Source organism: Puma concolor, chromosome A2 (genome assembly GCF_028749965.1).
Source record: "Puma concolor isolate L17-30 chromosome A2, mPumCon1.1.hap2, whole genome shotgun sequence".
Taxonomy (NCBI): domain Eukaryota; kingdom Metazoa; phylum Chordata; class Mammalia; order Carnivora; family Felidae; genus Puma; species Puma concolor.
Genome location: NC_141668.1, coordinates 34,091,686 through 34,115,899, shown reverse-complemented (window position 1 = coordinate 34,115,899; position 24,214 = coordinate 34,091,686). Strand labels below are relative to the sequence as shown.

Below are 24,214 nucleotides of genomic sequence, written 5' to 3'. Positions count from 1 at the left end.
ATAAAAACAGTTTTATAGGGGTTACTGGATGGCTCAGTCAGTTAAGCATCCAACTCTTGATTTCAGCTCAGGTCATGATCTCACGGTTTGTGAGTTCAAGTCTCACGTTATGCTCTGCACTAACAGGGTGGAGCCTGCTTCAGATCCTCTGTCTCCCTCTCTTCTCTCTGTCCCTTCCCTTCCCTTCTTTCTCTCTCTCTCTTTCAAAAATAAATAAACATTAAAAAAAGTTTTAGAAAATACCACATGTTTTCTTTTTAATTTTTAATGTTTGTTTATTTTTTAGAATGAGAGAGAGTGTGTGAGTGGGGGAGGAGCAGAGAGAGAGACACACACAGAATCCAAAGCAGGCTCCAGGCTCTGAGCTGTCAGCACAGAGCCCAACATGGGTTCTAACTCACGAACTGTGAGATCATGACTTGAGCCAAAGTCAGATACTTAACCGACTGAGCCACCTATGTGCCCCTAAAATAGCACATGTTTTAAGCCAAAGTCAGATACTTAACCGACTGAGCCACCTATGTGCCCCTAAAATAGCACATGTTTTAAGAGTGCATTTCAAATGTGATAAATCCAAGTACTTGGAAAATTAACTTCGGAACACTGCTATCAATTATTTTATTATGAAGTAATTTCTAATGTATTCATAAATATATTCATAAATATTCACAAAATGCAAATACAGGGTACAGAACTATTAGAGTGTAAAACAGAGGTAATAATGCATTAATGCTATTTTAGTTCTACAATATATCTTTGCTTCCTTTTGTAAACAGGATTTCTTACAAAAGCAAGAATATAAGACATTGGAATATAACTTAACAACTACAGAAGTAGTGATGGAGAATGTAACAGCTTTCTGGGAAGAGGTCAGAATTTTTTTTTAATTGTTTTCCCTAAATACTTTACCATTTCCTCCTTTTCAAATCTAGTTTTCATCCTAATGGATGAGAAAGTTAGAATGATAATTGAACTGGTAACACCGGAAGGGAACCACTGCACTTACTTGATAAATTAAGAAGTCAGGGCCCAGAAATGTTACAGTGTGGAAGCCTCTTTATTGTTTTCTAAGTCCTATAATTTGTTTGACACAACAGATTAGGAAGGCATACAAATCTCATAGGTTTTGGAGCCTGATAGAGCAAGATTTGAATTCTGACTTTGCCGTTTATTCTCTGTGTAATCTAGATCAAATTACTTGTGGAACCTTTGGTTCTCCATCTATAAAGTGAAATATTAATATTTACCTTGCAAGCAGTGCCTAGTTTCTTGCAAGACTGTTGTGAAGCGTAGAGTGTTCAGCAGAGTACCGTGCACATAGTAAGTAGTTCCTCAGTAAATATTATCTTCTCTAATCTCAAGTTCTAGTCCAATGTGTTTACATACACAAGGCAATGTAAAGATGTATGAGAGATATATCAATGTGTTTTTTCCTATTTTTACTTATTTCCATTTACTATTAAAAGTTCTCTCACACTGGGTATGGTATGTAAGTGATGAACCACCGAATTCTATCCTGAAACCAATATTGTGCTATATGCTAACTAGAATTTAAATTAAAATTTGAAAAAAAAAGCCAATATGCTCAAAAAAACTAAAAAATTAAAAAAATAAAAATTCTATCATATATCTCAAAGTCTGAAAAATATTATCAATAATATTCAGTCTCTAAAGAAGCAATATTTGGTTATTGAGAATACCTATTGAGTTATTTTCTTATCACATATGTGCTGAATAAAGATAGAAGTTCTGAAACCAGTGTCTTATTGTGCATATTTCAAAATATCTGAAACTGGCTTTATTTATATAACCAACTTGACAGCCAGGGCTTCACTTTACTTCATTTTTGAAGATACAGGTTAGAGAATAATTCTTTATCTGCCTGGCGAAGTTGTTTGTGGAAAAGTGCCAGATCAGAAAGAGATCAGATTGATCTTACTTCTTTGTTTTTAGGAGTTTCAATTGCCCTTCTAGGAATGAAGGGAAAATAAGAGGTTTAACATTTTCCCTACTAATTTGAGACAATTATTTCCTTGTTCTGCTCAAAAGTCTTCCATTTCACTCTCCTTCCATCTAATAAAATAGGTAGCAGGCTTGAACCCTGACTATGCTTCAGGCTCTCGGATAATCACTTTATAAATGTTGTCTCATTTAATTCACATAACATTTCTACGACCTAAGTAATTTACTGATAAGGAAGTGGAAGCTTAGAGAGGTTAAGGCACTTGGTTCAGCTCATACAACTGGCAGGCGCTGAAGCTGAAATTTGGACCTCGATGTCACAGCCTCCAATCCTTTCCCTGAACTCTTGCTTCCCATTTGGCTGTATCCTCAAAGTCTTTGATGGCCACCTGTCAAACTCTGGACACTTCTTTTTCCCATTTTTTTAAAAAATTGTATTCAAATCTAATTTAATTAACATATGGTGTAATAATGATTTCAGGTGTAGAATTTAGTGATTCATCACTTACATAAAACACCCAGTGCTCATCCCAACAAGTGCCCTCCTTAATATCCATCACCCATCCAGACCATCCCTCCTATCACCACCCCTCCAGAAACCCCCAGTTTGTTCTCTGCATGTAAGAATCTCCTTTGGTTTCCTCCCTCTCTGTTTTTATCTTCTTTTTCCTTCCTTTTCCCTAAGTTCGTCTGTTGTGTTTCTTAAATTCCACACGTGAGTAAAATCGTATTTTTCTTTTCTGCCTGACTTATTTCACTTCTTGATCACATTTACTCAGGATAGTGTTGCTCATTAAACTTCTGCCATGATGTCTGAAACCTCAACACCCACATGAGCAGTCCCCCCAACACTGTCCTTAGAACTTATACTTTCCAGGGACTTCTTTAGAAGCTTCCTCTCATAGGCATATCCTGAGCTTTGAGAACACCTAGACTTCCTCCACTTTGGAAATGTAAAATCTTTCTCTGCCCAGAATTTTCTAACCTTCCATCTCTATCTTCTCTAAATCACACCTGATGGTCTTTCAAATTCAAGGTTTCTAGTCTCTTTAATGCTCCCTTTGGACCCTGCCTGGTTCAACCTCTGCTTATTCCAAGACCTATCATTTCAGTTCTTCTCCTACAAGTGTCCCAATTCCTGTTTCCTTCCACTGAATCCTTTGCTGCAAAACATGACTTTATGGACTTTGGTGAAGGAGGTGCTATCTGGGAAAATCCTATATCTTATATTAGTTTTATACTATTCTTGTTTCAACCTCAGTGGGGCCTGTAAACCTTCTTGGGAAATCTTTTTATTTGTCTTTAATTTCCTTTACCATTTCCCCAGATGCTATTCCAAATCTTTACCACTTTCCTGAAACCCCCTACTTCCCTCAGGCTTTCCTTGCCTCCTACAATACATAAAGAATATAGAAGCCATCATTATGTATGAATGCTTCCAACTTCCCTGTTCACCCTTGGAATTATGTTTTTCTCCTTCCATTGGATCTAAGATGTATGTTTTTCCCTGCCCTTGACTGAGCTATTAATACCTTGCTTCATCTTAGAACAAGGGGCCAGCAGTCTTCTCTCTAGAAGCTTCAGCATCTCCTTTCAACTGATCCCTCTTCACATTCACATATTTATAAGTTAATTAAAAATTTTTCCCCTTGCTTTTGCCCACCCAGCTTCATTCTTTAAACTTTATCCCTTTCCTTCCCTTTGTTGTCACGCCCGTTCTCATTTCCTCATCTTTCATGGGCTTCTCCCCACCGCAATCTGGATTCTACCCTCACCAATACATTAAAACATTCCTTTCTTCTTGAATTGATCATTTGGCTTTAGTGAACCACTCCTTTCATATTCTTTTATCCTCAGACCATGACTTCTACCTCTTCCCTGCCTGCTACTTCAATGGTGATTGGCACTATGTCCCCCCTAGGCTTTCTTCTAGCATTTCATGCCCTCTGTGGGTGACCTCAAGCTTAGGTCAACTGACATCAATGTGCTGATGAGTGTCAAATGCAGATTTCTGGCCCCAGTTTCTTTCTTGAAATTCATACATGTATTTCTAAGTTTCCTGCACGCTCTTCAAGCACTTCTCATTCATCACTTACCAAGCTTCATAAATTAGCCCCTTCCAGTGAGTGCATTTGCTCTCTTCTTTGATGGCATTACCATCCACCCAGTTACCCAAGAGGCAAGTCCCTGGTGATTCTGATACATGATTCTGCCCTCAGTATAAACCTGTGAGTGGGTAAAATTGCTATTTACTTACTAGGAAGCTGAAACTTAGTTTAAGCAACTAGAACAAGGTTATACAACTAATTAGGGCAGAGCTAAAATGTCAGCCTACATTTCTCTGACTCCAAAACCCTTTACCACTCATAATACTGCTCCTTATTTAATGTAGGAGCATTATTTGTTTGTTTAAACAAATAATTTTTAAATTATTTAAACAAAACAAAAGAGAGTGACTACTGCTTTATTGTGCTCAAAATGCTTTCATGTATATTATCTCATTTAATACCCTCAAAAACAGAGTAGACTGAAGCTCAGACTGAAGTTAACCATTATCCACCTGGGTGAGAAGATTACTGGAGTAAAGCCATTACTGGAGTAATGACAGAGGATGTCATAACCATTTTATGCCCAACAGGGGACTCATAAATATGGAAAATGTTCAATCTTATTAGAGAGCAAATAAATACAAATAAGATCATTATATTCCATTTTCCCTTATAAATCTACAAGTAAAAGAAGTCAAAACAAATCCAAAACCAAAAAATAATAGTGTTGAAAACTGAAATTTGAAAACTGGCACTCTCATATATTTCTTGGTGAAGAAAATTCAGAACTACTATTGAAAACACATGGAATTTTACATACTTTATGCTCTGGAACTTCCACTTGTGGGAATTTGTACAAACAAAATGTGCCCCCAATTTATAGCAAAAGTATGAGCATATAGTATATCCATACTCTTGAATACTATCTTGCAACTAAAAATTATATTAAAAATCATGTTTAATGATATATGAAAATATTGATTTATTGTAAGTTAGAAAGCATGTCACAACCTTATATTTTTCTCAATTTTGTAAAAAATTACATTTATATTTTATTGAAATATAATTGACATATTATATTAGTTTCAGGTGTACAATCTAGTAATTCAACAATTAGATACATTACAAAATGCTCACCATGATAAATGTTGTTACCATCTACACTTAAAAGTTATTACAATAATATTGACTATATTGCCTATGCTGTGCTTTTAATCCCTGGTTCTATATAAAATCATATACATTTATGTGTAAGAAAATGGAGGGATTTTGGTTGAAATGTTAAGTATGGTTGCTTCTCAGTGGTAGTATTATAAGTGATTTCTATTCATTCTGATTTTTTTATATTTTCCAAATTTCTTGAAATAAGTGTCTTTCTTCTGTAATCAGAAATAAAAGTTATTAGTGGGGTGCCTGGGTGGCTCAGTTGGTTTGAGGGTCCAACTGTTGATTTTGGCTCGGATCATGATCCCAGGGCCATGGAATCAAGCCCCATGTTGGGCTCCAAGCTTAGCATAGAGCCTGCTTAATCTTCTCTCTCTCTCTCTCTCTCTCTCTCTCTCTCTCTTTCTGTCTCCTTCTCTCTCTCCTTTTCCCTCTGTCCCTCTCCCCTGCTCATACTCTCTCAAATAAAAAAAAATAAAGAAATAAAAATTATTTATAACAACAGCTTCCCATTGGTTCATATGCTTATTGGATAAAAGTCCTGCTTCTAAGCATGGCACAGCAAGTCCTTTAACAACTGCATGGCCTGCCTTACTAAGGAAATCTTTTGTCATCTTGCCATATACATCACACCTGGCCACTTGCCATTTCTGAGGCATATTTTATTTTTTTTAAGCCTAAATCATTGTACATGCAGATCCGTCTTCCTAGAACACCTATACCATTTCTTTGTCTTATGAAATCCCAGTTCTATCCCTTGTAGCCTAGCCTGCAGGTCATTTACTTGGTCAAGTTCCAGGCTGAGTTGCTTACTCTCTATAATGTACTTCCATAAGACTTGGTGTGATTTTCAGTTCTAGCACTAAGCATGTTGCAGTGTTAATATCCATTCATAATGTTATTCTCTCATGTGAGATTTTCAAAGTGGTCTTTATTTTTTTTATTTTTTTTTAATTTTTTTTTTCAACGTTTATTTATTTTTGGGACAGAGAGAGACAGAGCATGAACGGGCGAGGGGCAGAGAGAGAGGGAGACACAGAATCGGAAACAGGCTCCAGGCTCTGAGCCATCAGCCCAGAGCCCCACGCGGGGCTCGAACTCACGGACCGTGAGATCGTGACCTGGTTGAAGTCGGACGCTTAACCGACTGCGCCACCCAGGCGCCCCTCAAAGTGGTCTTTAATACAGAGGTGATTCCCAGTGAATATCTGTGAGATAAATAAATGAATAAGGGAATAGCAGATGCCTTTGATCCATGTTATAAAAACTTTTTATTGTCTACTTCCTAAACGGTTTGCTTTTATTGTTTGGTGACTGAGGGGGATGTTAACCATCCCTATCATGAGAACTAAAAGCAGTGGTCTTCAAACTTAATTGCTTATGTATGACCCAAAAGAATTTTGAAAAACTATGACACACACCTCTGACACATTTTTAAGTTGACGTAAATTTTTCAGTGTATTCTTAAGTGGTGGAAAAATATGTAATTGTCTAAGTATGTTTAATGGATTTTTGCCGAAACGTTGGCACTATAGTTTGGGTGCATTCGGTTTATGGAAGGTACATGAATTCATGAAGTTAGTTCCCATTGTCAAGTCAATCAGCTTATTTTATGTCAGACAAAGTATAACCTTAAAATACAGGTAATTAATATGTACTAAGTAAATTTATTAAATTATTAAAAATTAAGTAAGTAATCAAATAATTAAAATGCCTTATCCTGCAACTCATTTCTGAAATCTTATTCTAAGCTAGGTAAGACACATAGATTGCCTCCAGTTTGAAACCTGGGTGAAATAAGATGTTACCTCTTTCAGTATTCCTGGATTTGCTTTTGTGGGACCCTCTTTGAGGAGAAAATTATTCTTCTGTGGTCCCCTCGTTTGTGTCCTAGAAGTTTTACACTCCAAGAAGTACAACACAGTAAGACTTAGGACTAGTAAAAGTAAAAGGTTCCTCTTCTTTTCTTTTCTCCTTTTCTTTTCTTTTTTTTTTTTTAAATGTTATTTATTTATTTTTGAGAGTTGAGGGAGGGGGGAGAGAGAATCCCAAGCAGCCTCCCAGCTGAGCATGGAGTCCAACTCAGGATTCAAGCCCACCAGCCTGGGAGATCATGACCCAAGCAGAAACCAAGAGTTGGACACCTAACCAACAGATGTCCCAAAAGGCTTCTCTTCTGTATAAAGTGAGGCAAGGACAATTGTGAACCGGAAAGTGGGAAAGAAGAGATAACGAAGAGTAAACAAATCACAGGCAGATTATTTTAGGAAGGAGTATATTTGGAGGTTGAGAATGTGGAAATAGATTCCCTTAAGACTGTATACACAAGCTTCCTCATGATCGATCCTTAGGGCTGTTTGGTCTGGTTTGAAGACCACTACCCTAAAGCTTCCCATGGGGCAACAGAGAAGCAGGGAACTTTGAGAAGGCAATTCCTTCCTCCCAGCTATTCTCATATAATGGAATTCATCTGAATCATCTGGCCATCTCATTGCATTTCTACTTAATTAAACTGCTTAAATGATAGCTTCTTAGAGGAAGGTACCAGCAGCATGATAGAGGTCAGATTGAGTTGTAATTCCACTCTGGCTGACTTTAGTCATTTAACCTCTGAGTCACAAGGCTACAACTTTGAAACAGAGGGATTATAACAGATGTTATTACTGTGCTGAGAATTAGATAATAATATTTATTTGCTCAGCCTATAGGAGAAGGTACACATTTTTTTCAATAATTTAATTTAGCTTAATGGTGAGTTATAATCTGAGATATTGAAATTATATTTCCATCAAATGCTGTATTAAAATTTTCAATGTCTTGTATCATGTGCTCTAGAACTCATGTTATATAATTACATGTTATAAAGTATGGATCATGGGCCATGTGCTTTTCATAATAAATAAAACAAATAGCTATTGAAAATACTTGAAAAATCTACCTTTTTGTTTTCTCTATATATTTTTTTTCAGGGATTTGGGGAATTACTTGAGAAAGCAAAACAGAACAGTAATGATAGAAAAATTTCTGATGGTGACAACAGCCTCTTCTTCAGCAACTTCTCACTTCTTGGTGCTCCTGTCCTGAAAGACATCAATTTCAAGATAGAAAAAGGTCAGTTGTTGGCGGTTGCTGGATCTACTGGAGCAGGCAAGGTAATCTATTCCTCATCGTTAAGAACTTCATTTGGCATGCATTTCTTTCATTTCCTCGTGTGTCTGTAGCCTAAGAGGGCATGTTGGAGAAATTTTTACATTGGTAGTAGGAGAATGCTTAGATATATTGTCCCTTATAATATAAATTGTTACACTGATAATAGTCTCTAGTCTTTTATTTCTTCAGTGACCTTTTCTTCTGCATCTTTATGTGGTGCATGGCACTGAACCCAGTGTCTTTTTTCTCCCACGTGCTGATTTTTAAATTTATTAAAAATTGTTTTTTCTTTTTTTAAATTGGAGCATAGTTGCCACCCAATGTTATGTTAATTTCATTTGTACAACGTAATGATTCGTTACATTATGCTATGCTCTACGTTATGCTATGCTCACAAACATTGCTACTTATCTGTCACCATACAATGGTATTACACTACCATTGACTATGTTTCTTATGCTATACCTTTCATTCACGTGACTTATTCCATAACTGGAAGCCTGTACCTCCTACTCCCCTTCACCCATTTTGCCCATCCCTCCCAATCCCCTTCCCTCTGGCAAACATCAGTTTGTTGTCTGTATTTATTGGTCTGTTTTTGCTTTCTGTTCATTTATTCTTTCCTTTAGTTTTTTAGATTTCACATATAAGTCAACAAAGTATCTTGTACATAGTGGATATTCAGTAATTTATTGAATAAACGAACCATTCATTTTTACCAATCTCTGGCATAGACATTTTTCCAGAGCTTGTCCAGGAAAATCTTGGCTTAGATTTTGCCTTACTAACCCCATAGACAAAAGGTCCCTATTTTGTTGACATTAGAATTTTAGAGAATGGACCCAGACTTACTTAGGATTTATTATGAGGGAAAATTATTGAGTGAGTGGGATAGATTTTTGAAAGAAATACATAGGAATGTTAATTTATTCAGTGCTGGTCAGGTTCCCATCCCCCTACCCCCACTCAACTTATTATAAATCCCATTTTTTAGAAGCGATATTTTAATATATAACAGTTTTAATAAACTTACATAATTGAATATATCTGATTATCCATGTTAAAGATATATAATATTTATATTATTATTTATATTATATTTATTATATTAATACAATACTAATGTTGATCTTAATATTTGTCAATATAAATATAAAATATAATAATTATATTAAACATATAAAATTATATATAATTTTTATATTTTCATATATATTTATCAAGTATATGTAATATATATTTATCAATACTTGGTATTTTGAGAGATATGACATTAAATGAAACCATCACTGAATATGAATATTTATACATATAAATATATCTTAATATATTTATATATATAATGTATATATACAATATATAGTATATTATTATATATAAATACCAAAATGTTCACAGACATTTGTATTTTATTTTAAATGTAAACAAAAGCTGGAGCTAATAGCTTATTCTCCACATCTGCTGCCAGTTATTATTAAGACAAAGCTAAAATTGAGTACCAAGGTAAGGTCAGGATGGATGACAGAAATTGTGTTGTGTCAGGGATTGTCAGTAAGGCCACAGAACTGCTGTGCAGATAGAGGATGGAGCAAAGCCTTGAAATGGAACTGTGCCCGTGTGGTTCACAGAACAGCAAGGAAGTCAGTGGGGTTAGCACAGAATCAGCCAGAGGGTAGAGCTGTCAGAGGAGTAATGTGGGCTAGACCATTATTTGGGCTATTGTAAAAGAGTCTCAAGGACCTTACAAAGGAGCTTGTAAAGAGTAAGGCTTTTTTTTTCTGAGGAAATGAGAGGCCATTGGAGAGTTTTAAGCAGAAAAGTGACATGATTTGTCTTAGTTTTGATGAGGCTACTTTGAAAATAGGTTGTAAAGAGATAAGGGCAGAAGCAAGGAAATGACTTAGGAGGCTACTGTGCAAACTGGGCAGAAGATGATACTGGCTTAACCCAGGTAGTGAAGGAAATAGTCAAATTCGGGACTTTCTTTTTCTTTCCTTTTTTCTTTTCTTTTCTTTTCCTTTCTTCTCTTTCCTTTTCTTTCTTGTGCTGCGTGCATGCATGGGCATGCATGAGAGCAGTGGAGGGCAAGAGGGAGAGGGAGAGAGAGAATCTTAAGCAGGCTCCATGCTCAGCAACATGAGGCTCAATCTCACAACCATGGGATCATGACCTGAGCAGAAATTAAGTCTACGCTCAACTGACTGAGCCATCCAGGCACCCCTCAGAACATATCTCTAAGAAAGATACCACATAATTAGATTGAAAGTGGTGTATGCAAAAAAAGGGGGAGTCAAGGGTGAGTCCAAGGTTTTTGGACTGAGTAAATGGTAGCATGAAGGTACCATTACCTGAGGAGATTATGGAAGAGACTGATTTGGGGTGGAGCTTGGTTTTAGAACATTAAGGTTAAAATGCATATTTGACATCTAAATTGAGATGTTAGTTGGTTATACAGGTTTGATTTCAGGGGAATGGGGCTGGCAGTGTAAAAACTTGAGGCCAGATGAGATTCCAAAGGAGAGAGTATGGATAGGCAGGGAAAGGGGCCAAGGTGTGAGCCCAAAGGCATTCCAACTTCTAGTGGTTGGGAGGTATTTTGTTACAGTGGCTGTAGTTATAATAACTTTACATTACATCTTTGGGGTTTTCTTTCTCTTATTCCCTAATGTGAGCTCTGATAAAATCAATGTTTTTCTGTCCTCTGCTGCCTCCCTTTTTTCTACTCAATTTTAGTCCATAGTATTACCTTTCTTAATGTTTTATCTTTGTGTTGTTAAATATGCTTATGCTTCTGTTAGCTGATATGTTATGTTTAAATCATATCTTTGACTTGTAGCTTTTCTTTGTAAACAATCAGTGAATTTCCTTTATACTCTGTTTCCTTTGTTTTGTTTGGGCTTTACTTATAACTTTTCTTATTGTCAGGGAATATAACATACTTTAATTCTCTTTCTCAACTCTAATTTCCACGTTAGTTTAAATTTTAGTTCACAGTCTTTTTTCATGTAAAGTCTTTGCTCATTGAAAGTCCTTTTGGTGAAGCTTCTTCAGTCATCCCTTGTATGATTTTATACTAGTTTCTGCAATAAGGGCTCATGAGAACAATATTATCTGACTATATCTCTTTTTAACTGATCTCTTCTTTGTTAGATGAAGATAATATTGAATCTACCTTGTTGGGTTTTTGTGAGGATTAAGTGAATGAATACAGTTAAATCACATAGGACAGCGCCCAGCATAGACTGAGTACTTAACAAAGGTTAGCTGGTGATAATCTTTCCCTGACCTCCTCCAAACCCACCCCAGCAATCTGAATTAGGTGCTCTATCTCTGTGAACCTCTACCAAAGCACTTAGCACACTCTATTGTCATTGTTTCTTTTATTCCCCTTTGTATCTTGTGTGCATAGCAGCAAATCCAGAACAGGAAGTGCTTAATAAATTTTGAATCAAATGAATTAATGTAGAATCCTTTAAAATCAGAATAGATACCTCTGCTTAGGATGACAGTGATTCTGAGAGTGATCTGATAAATGATTTTACTTAATAACAATGGTTTTATTTCCAGACTTCACTTCTAATGATGATTATGGGAGAACTGGAGCCTTCAGAGGGTAAAATTAAGCATAGTGGAAGAATTTCATTCTGCTCTCAGTTTTCCTGGATCATGCCTGGCACCATTAAAGAAAACATCATCTTTGGTGTTTCCTATGATGAGTATAGATATAAGAGTGTCATCAAAGCATGCCAACTAGAAGAGGTAAGTAATTATTTGACATATGTCTGATTTTTGAATGTGACACTTTTAGCCTACCTAAATGATATAATTAGTCCTCTATTTAATCGGTCTGTCTACATATATTAATCAACTTTCCACTATGGACAAACTACTCTGAGTTAAATCAGTTAATAAAATATATGACCCCTGCTTTAAGAAACTTGCAAAATCATAGAGAAAGTACAATTTTATTTTTTAAATGATGGGCTGATTTGGGAAAAAATAATAATAATAAAAATTCTTTATGAAATGGAGAGAATTTTATTGAATCATTAGTGAGACAAATGTCCTCAATGGGCATTTATATGGCATGCATTTTTAAAAATATACTTCACAATTACATGAGAAGATTTTATTAATAATAAATAATAATTTTAATAACTACCACACCCTAATGGAATGAGCATTAACCTGCCAGTAGAGAATCAGAGATAAAATTGTGATTACATTTTATCCTTTGGCCTTCAACATGTAGCCATATGACCTATAGTGACTGTAATTCTCTGAAACAGAGACAAAATGAAGATAATGCTGTTGACTCATTTTATAATATTGGGGAATGGGTTAATTGCCTGAAAATATGTGAAGCATTCCAAGTGGCCAGTGTGTGCATCTTGTGCTATTCAATGCATAAATTATATGGTGGAGGGTTCAATAATTACCGATATAAATATTAAGGCAGGGAATATATCATTATGAGGTTTCTCAATAGTATTGCCTGAATAGAGATCTTGATTCAAAATCATTATCTTTGAGAGCTCACCAAACTCCACACCCGAAAAGCAAATAACCCAGTGAAGAAATGGGCAGAAAACATGAATAGACACTTCTCTAAAGAAGACATCCGGATGGCCAACAGGCACATGAAAAGATGTTCAGCGTCGCTCCTTATCAGGGAAATACAAATCAAACCACACTCAGATATCACCTCACGCCAGTCAGAGTGGCCAAAATGAACAAATCAGGAGACTATAGATGCTGGAGAGGATGTGGAGAAACGGGAACCCTCTTGCACTGTTGGTGGGAATGCAAATTGGTGCAGCCGCTCTGGAAAGCAGTGTGGAGGTTCCTCAGAAAATTAAAAATAGACCTACCCTATGACCCAGCAATAGCACTGCTAGGAATTTATCCAAGGGACACAGGAGTACTGATGCATAGGGGCACTTGTACCCCAATGTTCATAGCAGCACTCTCAACAATAGCCAAATTATGGAAAGAGCCTAAATGTCCATCAACTGATGAATGGATAAAGAAATTGTGGTTTATATACACAATGGAGTACTACGTGGCAATGAGAAAAAATGAAATATGGCCTTTTGTAGCAACGTGGATGGAACTGGAGAGTGTGATGCTAAGTGAAATAAGCCATACAGAGAAAGACAGATACCATATGGTTTCACTCTTATGTGGATCCTGAGAAACTTAAGAAAAACCCATGGGGGAGGGGAACAAAAAAAAAAAAAAAAAAAAAAGAGGTTAGAGTGGGAGAGAGCCAAAGCATAAGAGACTGTTGAGAACTGAGAACAAACTAAGGGTCGATGGGGGGTGGGAGGGAGGAGAGGGTGGGTGATGGGTACTGAGGAGGGCACCTTTTGGGATGAGCACTGGGTGTTGTATGGAAACCAATTTGACAATAAATTTCATATATAAATAAAAAAAAAAAATCATTATCTTTGATAGATGGCATTTGACACTAGTGGATTCCTTTAAGTCACATTTTATGAAAAAAAATTTCAGTAAGAATAAAATGAAACTTAAAGTACAGAGAAAAGAAAAAGGCTAATTGTTGGTTAGACAGAAACTGCAATACTTACAAAAGAAGGATGCATGCTTGTACAAATGGCTCTCCATGTATATACTGACTCATTCCAGAGTAGTTTTTTAGAGCTCCATTCTCTTATTTTCTATACATGAAAGCATAATAAAAATAAAAACTATTGTGGAAAGGTATTGAATTTGTTTTGAAGAAGATACTCTTCGTTCCTCAAAAGCCCTTCTTCCAAGAATAGTATTTCACAAACGGGATGTTGAAACTCTCAGTAGATTTGTTATGAAAAAAATATTTGAGTGTTCTTAGAGACCACAGATATTTGTCTAGGTGGGGACTGGGATGTAGGAGTGGTAGTGTCTTGCAAGATAAATCATAGGCTTTATTTATTAGTTGCAAGGTGTTGGAAGGTTTATGGTAAGCTTTATTTTTTGCTTTGATTATGCCTTTTCTCATAGAAATAATTTTATAGAGGCACTCAGATCTTGACCTCAGGGTTGTAAGGTCAGGCCCCACATTGGGGTCCATGCTGGGCATAGAAAATAAAAGATAATTTTATAAATGGTGATTTTCACCTTGATTCTACGAAGGTGAAAGTATATTTTACCCAAATTTACCATAGCTATATTAATAATAATAAATTCAAAGCTGTGGATCCCTCATTCATGAAATGAGCATTTGCTAACTCATGAATACTGTGCTGGGTATGGGAAAATACAGTCCATTTTCTAAAGAGTTCATGTTATAGTGATCTGTGCTTTAGTGAAGTATGGTATCTGAATTATATCTCAATAAAGCTGTTGAAAATAATGAAAGAAAGAGGATAAGAGCAAGGACAACATTTTCTTTTTCTGATTCTATGACCAACCTCAAAATTAATTTTAAAGTGTATAAGGCAGTGTTTTTAGTATATTCATAGAGTTGCATACCCATCGCCACATCTTCAATTCCTCTAAAAGAAATGTCATTAGCAATCAGTGTCCATGTCTTCATACCTATCCATTCCCCACACCCAGCTCTAAACAACCACTGATTTACCTTCTGTCTCTAAAATTTTCCTGTTCTGGATATTTCACATAAATGCAATCATACAATATATGGCCTTTTGTACCCAAGTAAAATTTTAAACTAGAAGAAGTCAATTAAGTCTTTATTTTGAAAACATTTGAGACTTGCTATATTTTATAAAAATATGAATAGAACAAGATCCTTATACTTCAGAGATTCATGGACCAGTAGGGGAAATAAATGTATCGGTAAAGAATGAATTGATGCTCTAATGGAAAATGAAAGAGCTATTTCTGTAGGAGTGAAAAGAGGGAGCCTTGAAATCGATCTGGGTCTGTCAAATGTGAGGAATAACCTCCAGAGGAGGTTTCTTTCAAGGCTAATGTCCTCCAGTGGAATGATTCACTATGGAATTCTAATAGTGACAAGAGTGAAACTTACGGCCTTGGAGGAATTTGTTTTTGATTAAGAACGTTAGAACTGCCAATAAAGTAGAGAGAAGGTTAGGCTGGTGTGAAGAAGTGGGGGATTGATGAATAAATGGTCACTGGATTATTGAGAAAATTAAATGGGATAAATATAAGGTGTATAACAAGGCATCTGATGTAAATTACCCCTTCAGTAAATATTAGATCATTTCTACTTCCTTTTGAGATGGAGAATACTGCCACAGAGTATGATATAAAATAAATGTGTCTGAGAGTTCTTGTGAGTAAGTGACTACTATGGAAACAAGATGGAACTAGGTTTAATTAAGACGGGGAAATGTTTTGGCCATAAAAAGTCATCAATGTGAATTTTGATGATGACAAAGTGTTTATAAGAAAAAATTTAAGAAGTGGTTATCTGTAAATATGGTAGTTGTTCTTCATGACCCAATCAACAAAAGTTGGTATATTCTATGGAAGAAAACAGATGACATTGGACAGTCTTGAGTCCAGGTCACATTGGTTCCATACTCCAGAAGTGGCAATGGGATTGGGAGGCGAATCCAGTTTCTAAATGCCTTTCAGACCCCAACACATTACTTACGTGATTACTCTGTACCAGACAATGTACCAGACCCCAATGGTGGGGTCTGAGTGGGTACAAAATAAAACCTTTATTATCCCTTCCTGCAAATAACTAATGGGCTAGTTGGGGGGAAGCATACATAAAGAGATGCTTTCACTTTACTATAGCAAGTATTGTAATAAAGGTATTCTTAAGGCAGTAAGGAAGCCCAGTTGAGGGCTTTTAGCTTGCCTCAGCATTTGGTAGAAACTTTCTCTACAAAGAAAGATGAATGAGTAAAAATGGGAAAGGCATTCCAGACAAAAGAAACTGAGCAGGAACACAGGATATGAAACCAATTGGTTAGTGCAAAGAACCACAAGCATCTTGATAGAACCAGAGTGTGACTGGGGGGACACTGAGCGGGGAGGAATGGCGCTGGAGGACCATGTCCTTGGGACCTTATAACCAGTGTCAGGAATTTGGTCTTGAAGAGCTTTAATCAAGGGAAGGATGCAGTCAGTTTTGCATTTTATATATCACTTTGGCTGTACTATGAGAAACAGAATTAAGGTGGATGCATTTTGAAACTTTGTGGGGTAGCAGAAAGAATATATATTTTGAAATCTGACAGAGTTGGATTACTAAAGAAAGTTACTTAATCCTATTATACACTCAGTTTTGTCCTCTTTAACATGGAGATAATATTACCTATTTTGTAGTTTTGTAGATTTTTCTGATGTGTAGAGAGTACTTAGTAAAATAACTAGTGGTGGTAGTAACTGTAGTAGTAGTAGCAGCAGCAGTTGCTATTCTGACTAGAAGAAGGGAGACTAATAGGAAGCTGTTTCAGTAATTCCGATAATGGTTATTATAGACAAGAAGAAACAGAAGTTAAGCAGAAGAATTGTGAGGAGATTGGGAATACCATATTTATGTACTATTTCCATCCACAGGAAGGTCATCAGGGAAAAATGGGCTTCCAGGGAAGACTAAGGGAAAAACCCTGAGGAAATGAGAAGAAGAGAGAAATTGGCTTAGGATTAAGGATTCCCCCGCACAACAGGAATTGGGAAGGGGGACACATAGGAATCCTATGTGTTTAGGAAGGAAGGATGCAGAGGTGAAATTACATAGAACTGAGACATCTGAACAAGGCAGAAAGATCGCAGGTCTTACTAACAATATTTCTAGTGGAGGACACCACTAAGTGGGCTTGAATAAGTAATTGTTAATGATGATGATGATGAGCATTTTGCTTTCTTAATGTACAATTCACTCTTCTTCCTCTTTGTTTTATTTATGTTTTATTATTTTTAAAGTTTATTTATTTATTTTTGAGAGAGAGAGAGAGGAAGACAAAGAGAATCCCAAGCAGACTGTGCACTGTCAACATGGAACCCCATGTGGGCTCGAACCCCGCAACCGTGAGATCATGACCTGAGCTGAGGTCAAGCGTTGGACAGTCAACTGACTGAGCCACTGAGGCGCTCCTTCCTTTTTGTTTTAAATTGTCAAAACACTTAGCTTTTCAGTTCTAGTAATCTCTGAATCCTGACTCCCTGTCCTTTCCTGTCCTGCTGACTTTTGCAACTAGTGCTTCCTAGTCATCTTATTATAGGCAAAAATATCCAGCATCCCAAATTCCTTGTTCTTGAAACTGGAAAATGTAGCGGGTACAATGAGCATATTAGTGTGGTAGTGGGTACTCTTCTCATTGCTGAATAGTCCCTGTATGCTGTTATCTATCCAACTACATGATGAATTGCTTGAAAGCAGTGATTCTAAAAAGTTTATGTTGGTGTACTCCACCTAGGACTTCGATAGGCAGAATGGTAAATTCTTATAAGGTGACTATTTCAGAAATACTTTGGAGTAGGCATGCCAGTTACAAGAATTTTCCTCGGAACGTGTTCTCCCCTGAGCCTCACAGTCTCAGGGCTGGAATCATGACACCAGCATACTATTGCTGGAGTAACAAAAAAAAAGTAATTGGAAGTTCTGGATGGTCTTACTCAGAATCAAAAGTTTCCCCTATTTTCAGTACTAAAGAGTTTCCAACTTTTGTACTTTTGTTGTCATTGTTAAACAAGTATTCCTCACCTTTTTTTAAAAAAAGGCCAGTGAGAGTCTGCCAAAATGAAGTTTTTATTTTTTAAGTGTGGAGGAATTTGGAGCATAGGAACATGAAATACCTACAGAATCCCTGAGGGTTAAGCAGCTGGTGCCAGCAAAAGAAACCCTTGATGTATTCTCTATGTGGCCCCATCACCAAATACAAACATTCATGATTCAATATGTTTTCGTTTTGACTGCCAGCGTTGATCTGTTTCTTAATGTGCTCCAGCTAGACTTGGAAACTGGAGATGAGAACGGAATATTTTCTTCCTCATTTTTGTGTTTTTGTTCAGCTCTAGTATCTACAAAGCACTTGCGTATGTGGTGATGCTTATGGTCATAGGAGTAGGCTGCTAGGTGTAAATCTGTGTGGATAGGAAAAAGTACGCACAACATATTTCACATAGTTTTCTGATTTCAGTTTGTTGAAAACTATTCACTCTGAGGGATAGCTTAAAGACTTTATCGCAGGGAAGGGCACGGAGACAGCTCTGGGCTGATAGAATAACTGGTAATGTGCAGACACGAGTGAACAAGTCAGGTGCAGTCACGGTCAGTTCTGCTTTGGGAACATCTCCATGCATGGGTTTACAGTTTCTACTCTGCAGCCAGATTATAATATAGTGGATTCCTAGGCAAATTTATAGTTATTTTTAATTTTTAATTTTTATTATTTTTTTAATGTTTATTTATTTTTGAGAGAGAGACAGAGTGCGAGAGGGGGAAGGGCAAAGAAAGAAGGAAACTTAGAATCCAAAGCAAGCTCCAGGCTCTGAGCTGTCAGCACAGAGCCCTACGTGGGGCTTGAACTTAGGAACCCTGAGATCACAACCCCAGCTGAAGTCAGATGCTTAACCAACTGAGCCACCCAGGCACCCCTATAGTTATTTTTAAATACCATTTTATATTTTGGTGCCCATTAATTTATCCTCCCATTTTTTTTCCTTGTTGCCAGACTACCTTTAGAGTTCTAAATGTTTGTACACTTTTGTTACCAGCACTGGAGATTCTGCTATCTTAAAAAGAGGAATCAGTGTAATTGGGCCCTCATTAATTTACTTATCCCTTAAGGAGATTGTAACTCTGTTTCGTTACTAAAAGAGGTCAGACTTCGCTGTTCTCTTGTCTTTTTTTTTTTTTTTTCCAGGATACTGCTTTTTTTTTTTATACACTTCACCAAAACCTTATCCTACCACAGAACCCCATAGCAGACAGCAAGAGAATTCTAGGCAGGCTGGTGTTTGGGTAAATGGGTAGTTGGACTGATTTTATTCAGTGACTCACTCTCTTGTAAAAGTACCTGGGTTTGGCTTTTATGATAGTGCGTGGTGGGAGGTGGGGCGTGGGATATGAGAAGAGGTCAGGGACTTAGGATATGTAATCGGTTTCCACAAAGTTGTTGAGATCCTTTTGCAACCACAAAATGGTCTTCATTAAGTAATTGTCTTGGCAGCCATTACATATGCATTGTAAAAAAAAAATATTTACTATGTAGGTTGCAGAATTAAAGTCTGTTTGTGTTTTCTCTACCACTGCTGCTTGGCAGTTTTCATCTTTAAGTCACTGGAAAAAAATAAATTGGGAGAAAATTTGGCAAGAAGTTACTAAAAGAAAAAAATAACTTGGGAGGGAAATTGGCAAGAAGTATGAAAAACTTGGGAGGGAAGTAAGCAAAGAAATGAGTTAGTGACTGGTCTGGAATATAAATTCCATCATACAGATACCATAAGTCTAATTAAATTTGAATTTTACCTCTGGATCTCCAGATCTGGCCAAAACTAACTTATATGAATAGAAGCTTAACCTTGGGATGGTCATTCCACCACTACAGGAGAATTCAGGAATATTCAGTTGGGAGATCTGTACATAAAAAGGAGCTATAGGAATTAACAATTGCATTCAGTAGCAGCCAAGACTTAGTGGAGATGTAAAACAGATATTTGAAGCACATTGAACTATGTCCCCTAAACCAGAATAAACCACACTTAGTGACTGTACCTTGAACCACCTGCAATTTTCTCCTAATAAGTAATTAAGTAAGTCTGAAAGCACCGTCATTTATTTACTGTAACATGAAGCAAGTACATTTATTTTATAAAACTATTGAACCAGAACCAAACAGAAATGTCATAGCATCTCCTGAACTGAACTGTTATTTCACTTCATTTGAGCCCTGGAACTTAAACACACACTAGGGGCGCCTGGGTGGCTCAGTCAGTTCAGCATCCGACTCAGGTCATGATCTCACAGTTCGTGGGTTTGAGCCCCACGTCAGGCTCTGTGCTGACAGCTTGGAGTCTGGAACCTGCTTGGGATTCTGTGTCTCCCTCTCTCTCTCTCTGCCCCTCCCCTGTTCGTGCTCTGTCTCTCTCTCTCTCTCTCAAAAATGAATAAACATTGGGGCGCCTGGGTGGCGCAGTCAGTTAAGCGTCCGACTTCAGCCAGGTCACGATCTCGCGGTCTGTGAGTTCGAGCCCCGCGTCGGGCTCTGGGCTGATGGCTCAGAGCCTGGAGCCTGTTTCCGATTCTGTGTCTCCCTCTCTCTCTGCCCCTCCCCCATTCATGCTCTGTCTCTCTCTGTCCCCCAAAAAATAAATAAACGTTGAAAAAAAAATTAAAAAAAAAAAAGAATAAACATTACTAAATAAATAAATATAAATGCACTAGCTAACATCTGTTGAGAGAGCACATGTCAGTACTGCTATGCTAAATGCTTGCACACATCGGTCCATAAAATTCTCACTTTAATCTTCTAGTGACAACTTTGCTTAGAGTTTGCAGTCGAAGTGAACTTGTGCTGAATTCTAAAAGCGTGAACTATTTTTTAGGTATTAAAATTACAATTTTGGAATTAATTATTAGCTTGACATCTCTAAAACCAAAATAGCCCTAAGACTGCTTGTCTTAGTAAGATTTGGGCAAGTCAATAGAACAGTATTATAAACATGTAATTTTAATTGTCTGGGACCAGGCTATCTCATGAATATATATGAAATTAAGATATTTAAGCTATGTTTTCATATTTAAAAAAATCACTGAGTTTTCCAAAGGTCAAAGCCATGCTATATCATTATACATATATATGTCTAAGGTTTCATCCCTCTTGAAGAACTGGAATTCTGAGCTCTGTACTCTTGGAATTTCCCTTTTTGTAGCAGGGGCTAATAAGTCAAGATCAAGGGAAGATTTTACACTCATGTTTTAATAGAACCTTAGAACCCTGTAATGTTCATAAAGGTCTTTGCAGGAAGGTAAATTTAGTTTTTCTAAAAATTCTGAGTATAAGTGTTCTCTTGACAAAACGGACCCTAGAAATGGCAATTGTATTACCATCAATGTCTTTCAGAACCAAGTCTATAATAATTTTTATTCAGAGGTTTAGTTAGTCTTGATTTAAATTCAATAAATTAAAAAGTTGATTTAAACAAATATTTGAGTTCCTACTGTGGACACAGTAGTACATTAGGCACTCGGGATGCTGTCTGCAAGTGTAGCAAGGGTCCCTGTCTGCCATTAGTTTTTGACTTACAGGCATTTGAGGGAAAAGAAACACGTGTATATACATTCACTCATTTAGTAAATATTTGTAAGTGCGCCAAACTCTGGAAATTATTTTTTAAAGTTTATTTATATTTTGAGGGAGAGAGAAAGTGCAAGTAGGGGAGGGGCAGAGAGAGAGAGAGAGAGAGAGAGAGAGAATCCCAAGCAGGCTCGATGCTCATCACAGAGCCTGACATGGGACTCCATCTCCTGAGCATGAGATCATGACTTGAGCCAAAATCAAGAGTTGGTGGCTTAACCAACTGAGGCACCCAGGCACCCCCAAACTCTGGGAATTATTAGTGAACAAGACACAGTCCCTGTCCTCAAGGGGCTTTTATTCTAGTGGAGATAACCAAGTAAAAACAAGAGCAGTTTGATCAGTTCTATAATAATGATTAATATAGGGTCCTTAAATGAGTACAGAGAAGAAGCATTGAAACTGATCTTAGAAGTTCAGGTGAGGCTTCCCTGGAGGAAGCGATGTCTCACATGAGAGATGATGGATGAGTAGGAGCATTTCAGTAAAGAAGGACAGGGAAAACATTCCAGGAAGAGAACATAATGTACATGGCCTGGAGCCCAGAGGGAACACTATATATTCGAGGAGCTATAGTCAGCTCTATGTGGTTGGAATGCATAATGAAATGGGCCTGGAGCCAGGAGACAGCATTACATTTTTGCAAGAGCTCTAGACAAGACAGCAAGACTGGGTCTGGAAAGAGAAGGGTATATAGTGATAGCTGAACTGGGAGAGTACAGTCAGATCATAGTTTCTGTTCTTCCTTTTGCCAGCAATTAAAAAAAAAAAGCCAAAAGAGGCAGAAAGACAAAGGCATCCATTTAATTTTTGTATTTCGTATAAGTAAATCCAATTGGTGAAATCCAATTCTCATACAGCATTCTAGCTGTAGAGGAGTCGGAGAAACATGGTGATTAGTGGGAGCACAGGAATGTCCCTGGGAGGAGAGCAAGCGGGTCTACAGAATCCTCTACAGTTGCTTTTCTTTACTGGGGGAAATGCCATAATAAAAACAATGTTTTAGGAAGATTATTTTTTTTAATTTATTTATTTAGTTTGAAAGGACAGAGACAGTGTGAGTGGGGAGGGGCAGAGAGAGGGTGAGAGAATCCCAAGCAGGCTGCACACTGTCAGCACGCAGCCTGATGCAGGGCTCAAACCCACAAAACCATGAGATCATGACCTGCTCCAAAACTAAGAGTTGGACACTTAACTGATTGAGCCACCCAAGTGCCCCCAGGAAGATTCTTCTAATATAATATGCAAACTGAAGGAGGATAATGGAGATGTTGTGGTTAGAAGTTTATCAAATATTGTTATTCAAATTTTAAACAAAAGGAAGTAAAATTTTAAGAGACTTGTTGAAGATCCATAATTGATGGGACCAGCAAGAGAATCCAAGTCTTCTGATTCCTCTTTTTTTTTTTTTATGTGCTCAATTAGGGTTATTGCTTATTAGATGAGAAACTCTATCTTAGAACCTAATGACTTATCCATTGAACATTGCTGACTTTAAGTTAGAACTTCAGGCTAGTTAATCTCACTATGATGGTAACAGTATTATAAAACCATTAAGATTGTAAGTCTGCCATTTGTGCAGGAGAATGTTATGATAACAAAGACTTGTGACCTAATGGCATTGAGAATTCCATGACATAGTTGTGAAAACTATTTTTAGCAAGGCTATTTGTTTTCATGGAAATGATATGTGAAGCTACCATGGTCCTAAATAAGCATATCTTGGGAAAACCACCTATACTAACACACTTGAAATTTAAATAAATCAGGAAATTTCTTCCCCGATCTTCTCCCAAAATATCTTCTCCTTTTCCTTTACCCTTGAGGCAGAATCTCATGTTCATGTCCATGCCTCATAACCTCTAATTTAAGATATGGAAGTCCAGGGCACCTGTGTGGCTCATTTGGTTAAGCGTCTGACTTTGGCTCAGGTCATAATGTCACGGTTTGTGAATTCGAGCCCACATCGATCTTTACACTGGCAATGTAGAGCCTGCTTGGGATTCTCTCTCTCCCTCTCTCTCTACCTATGTCCTGCTCTCACTCTTGCCCTCTATCAAAATAAATAAATAAAGTTAAAATTTTTTAAAGGTACAATTGATAATAAGTGACATATTTTTAAAAAATTTAAAAATAAAATATGGAAGTCCAAGTAGCTGGGCAAGTCCACATAGGAGAGGAAACCTGCTCAGAGCAAGTTGAGCAGCTGGTCTTCCAGTCAGCTCTTGAGAAAATAAGGGTCATGGTGGTATTACTTCAGAGAAAACAGGTAAGAAAGTATTGAAGCTTGTCTCCTAAGGAACTGAATTACAAATCAGGAGATTTAGTTACTAGGGAGCTGGGAGACTAGTTAGGAAGTCCAGAGCAGGATCAACTATGGGATACTAATGAGCTGGCAAGGTACTAGGAAAGGGGTGCCTTATCAGGCATTGGATGTGTCCCAGAATCTTGGGTGGGTAGACCTAAAAGAGATAGTAAAGGAATTAACAGCTTCCTAATGCCAATTCTTAGATCAACTGAATCAAAATCACCTAGGGAGCCTTTCAAAAGTAGATTTTTAAATGTCATTTCAGAGAATCTGAAATCTGGAGTTAAATGAGTCTAATGCAGAGCCAGAATAAAAGAAACAATATTCTTTTGTTTGTT

The 24,214-nt window shown here is 37.0% G+C and overlaps 1 protein-coding gene across 2 annotated transcripts in view; it reads left to right on the top strand.

Annotated features, from left to right (window-relative positions):
- Positions 1-24,214, top strand: part of CFTR (CF transmembrane conductance regulator) — a 189,096-nt gene that overhangs the window by 61,733 nt on the left and 103,149 nt on the right. For both annotated transcript variants that reach the window (XM_025929698.2, XM_086691782.1), the window contains exons 9-11: positions 777-869; positions 8,144-8,326; positions 11,892-12,083. In XM_025929698.2, coding sequence (XP_025785483.1) covers positions 777-869; positions 8,144-8,326; positions 11,892-12,083 — 468 coding nt within the window. The remainder of the gene's footprint in view (positions 1-776; positions 870-8,143; positions 8,327-11,891; positions 12,084-24,214) is intronic.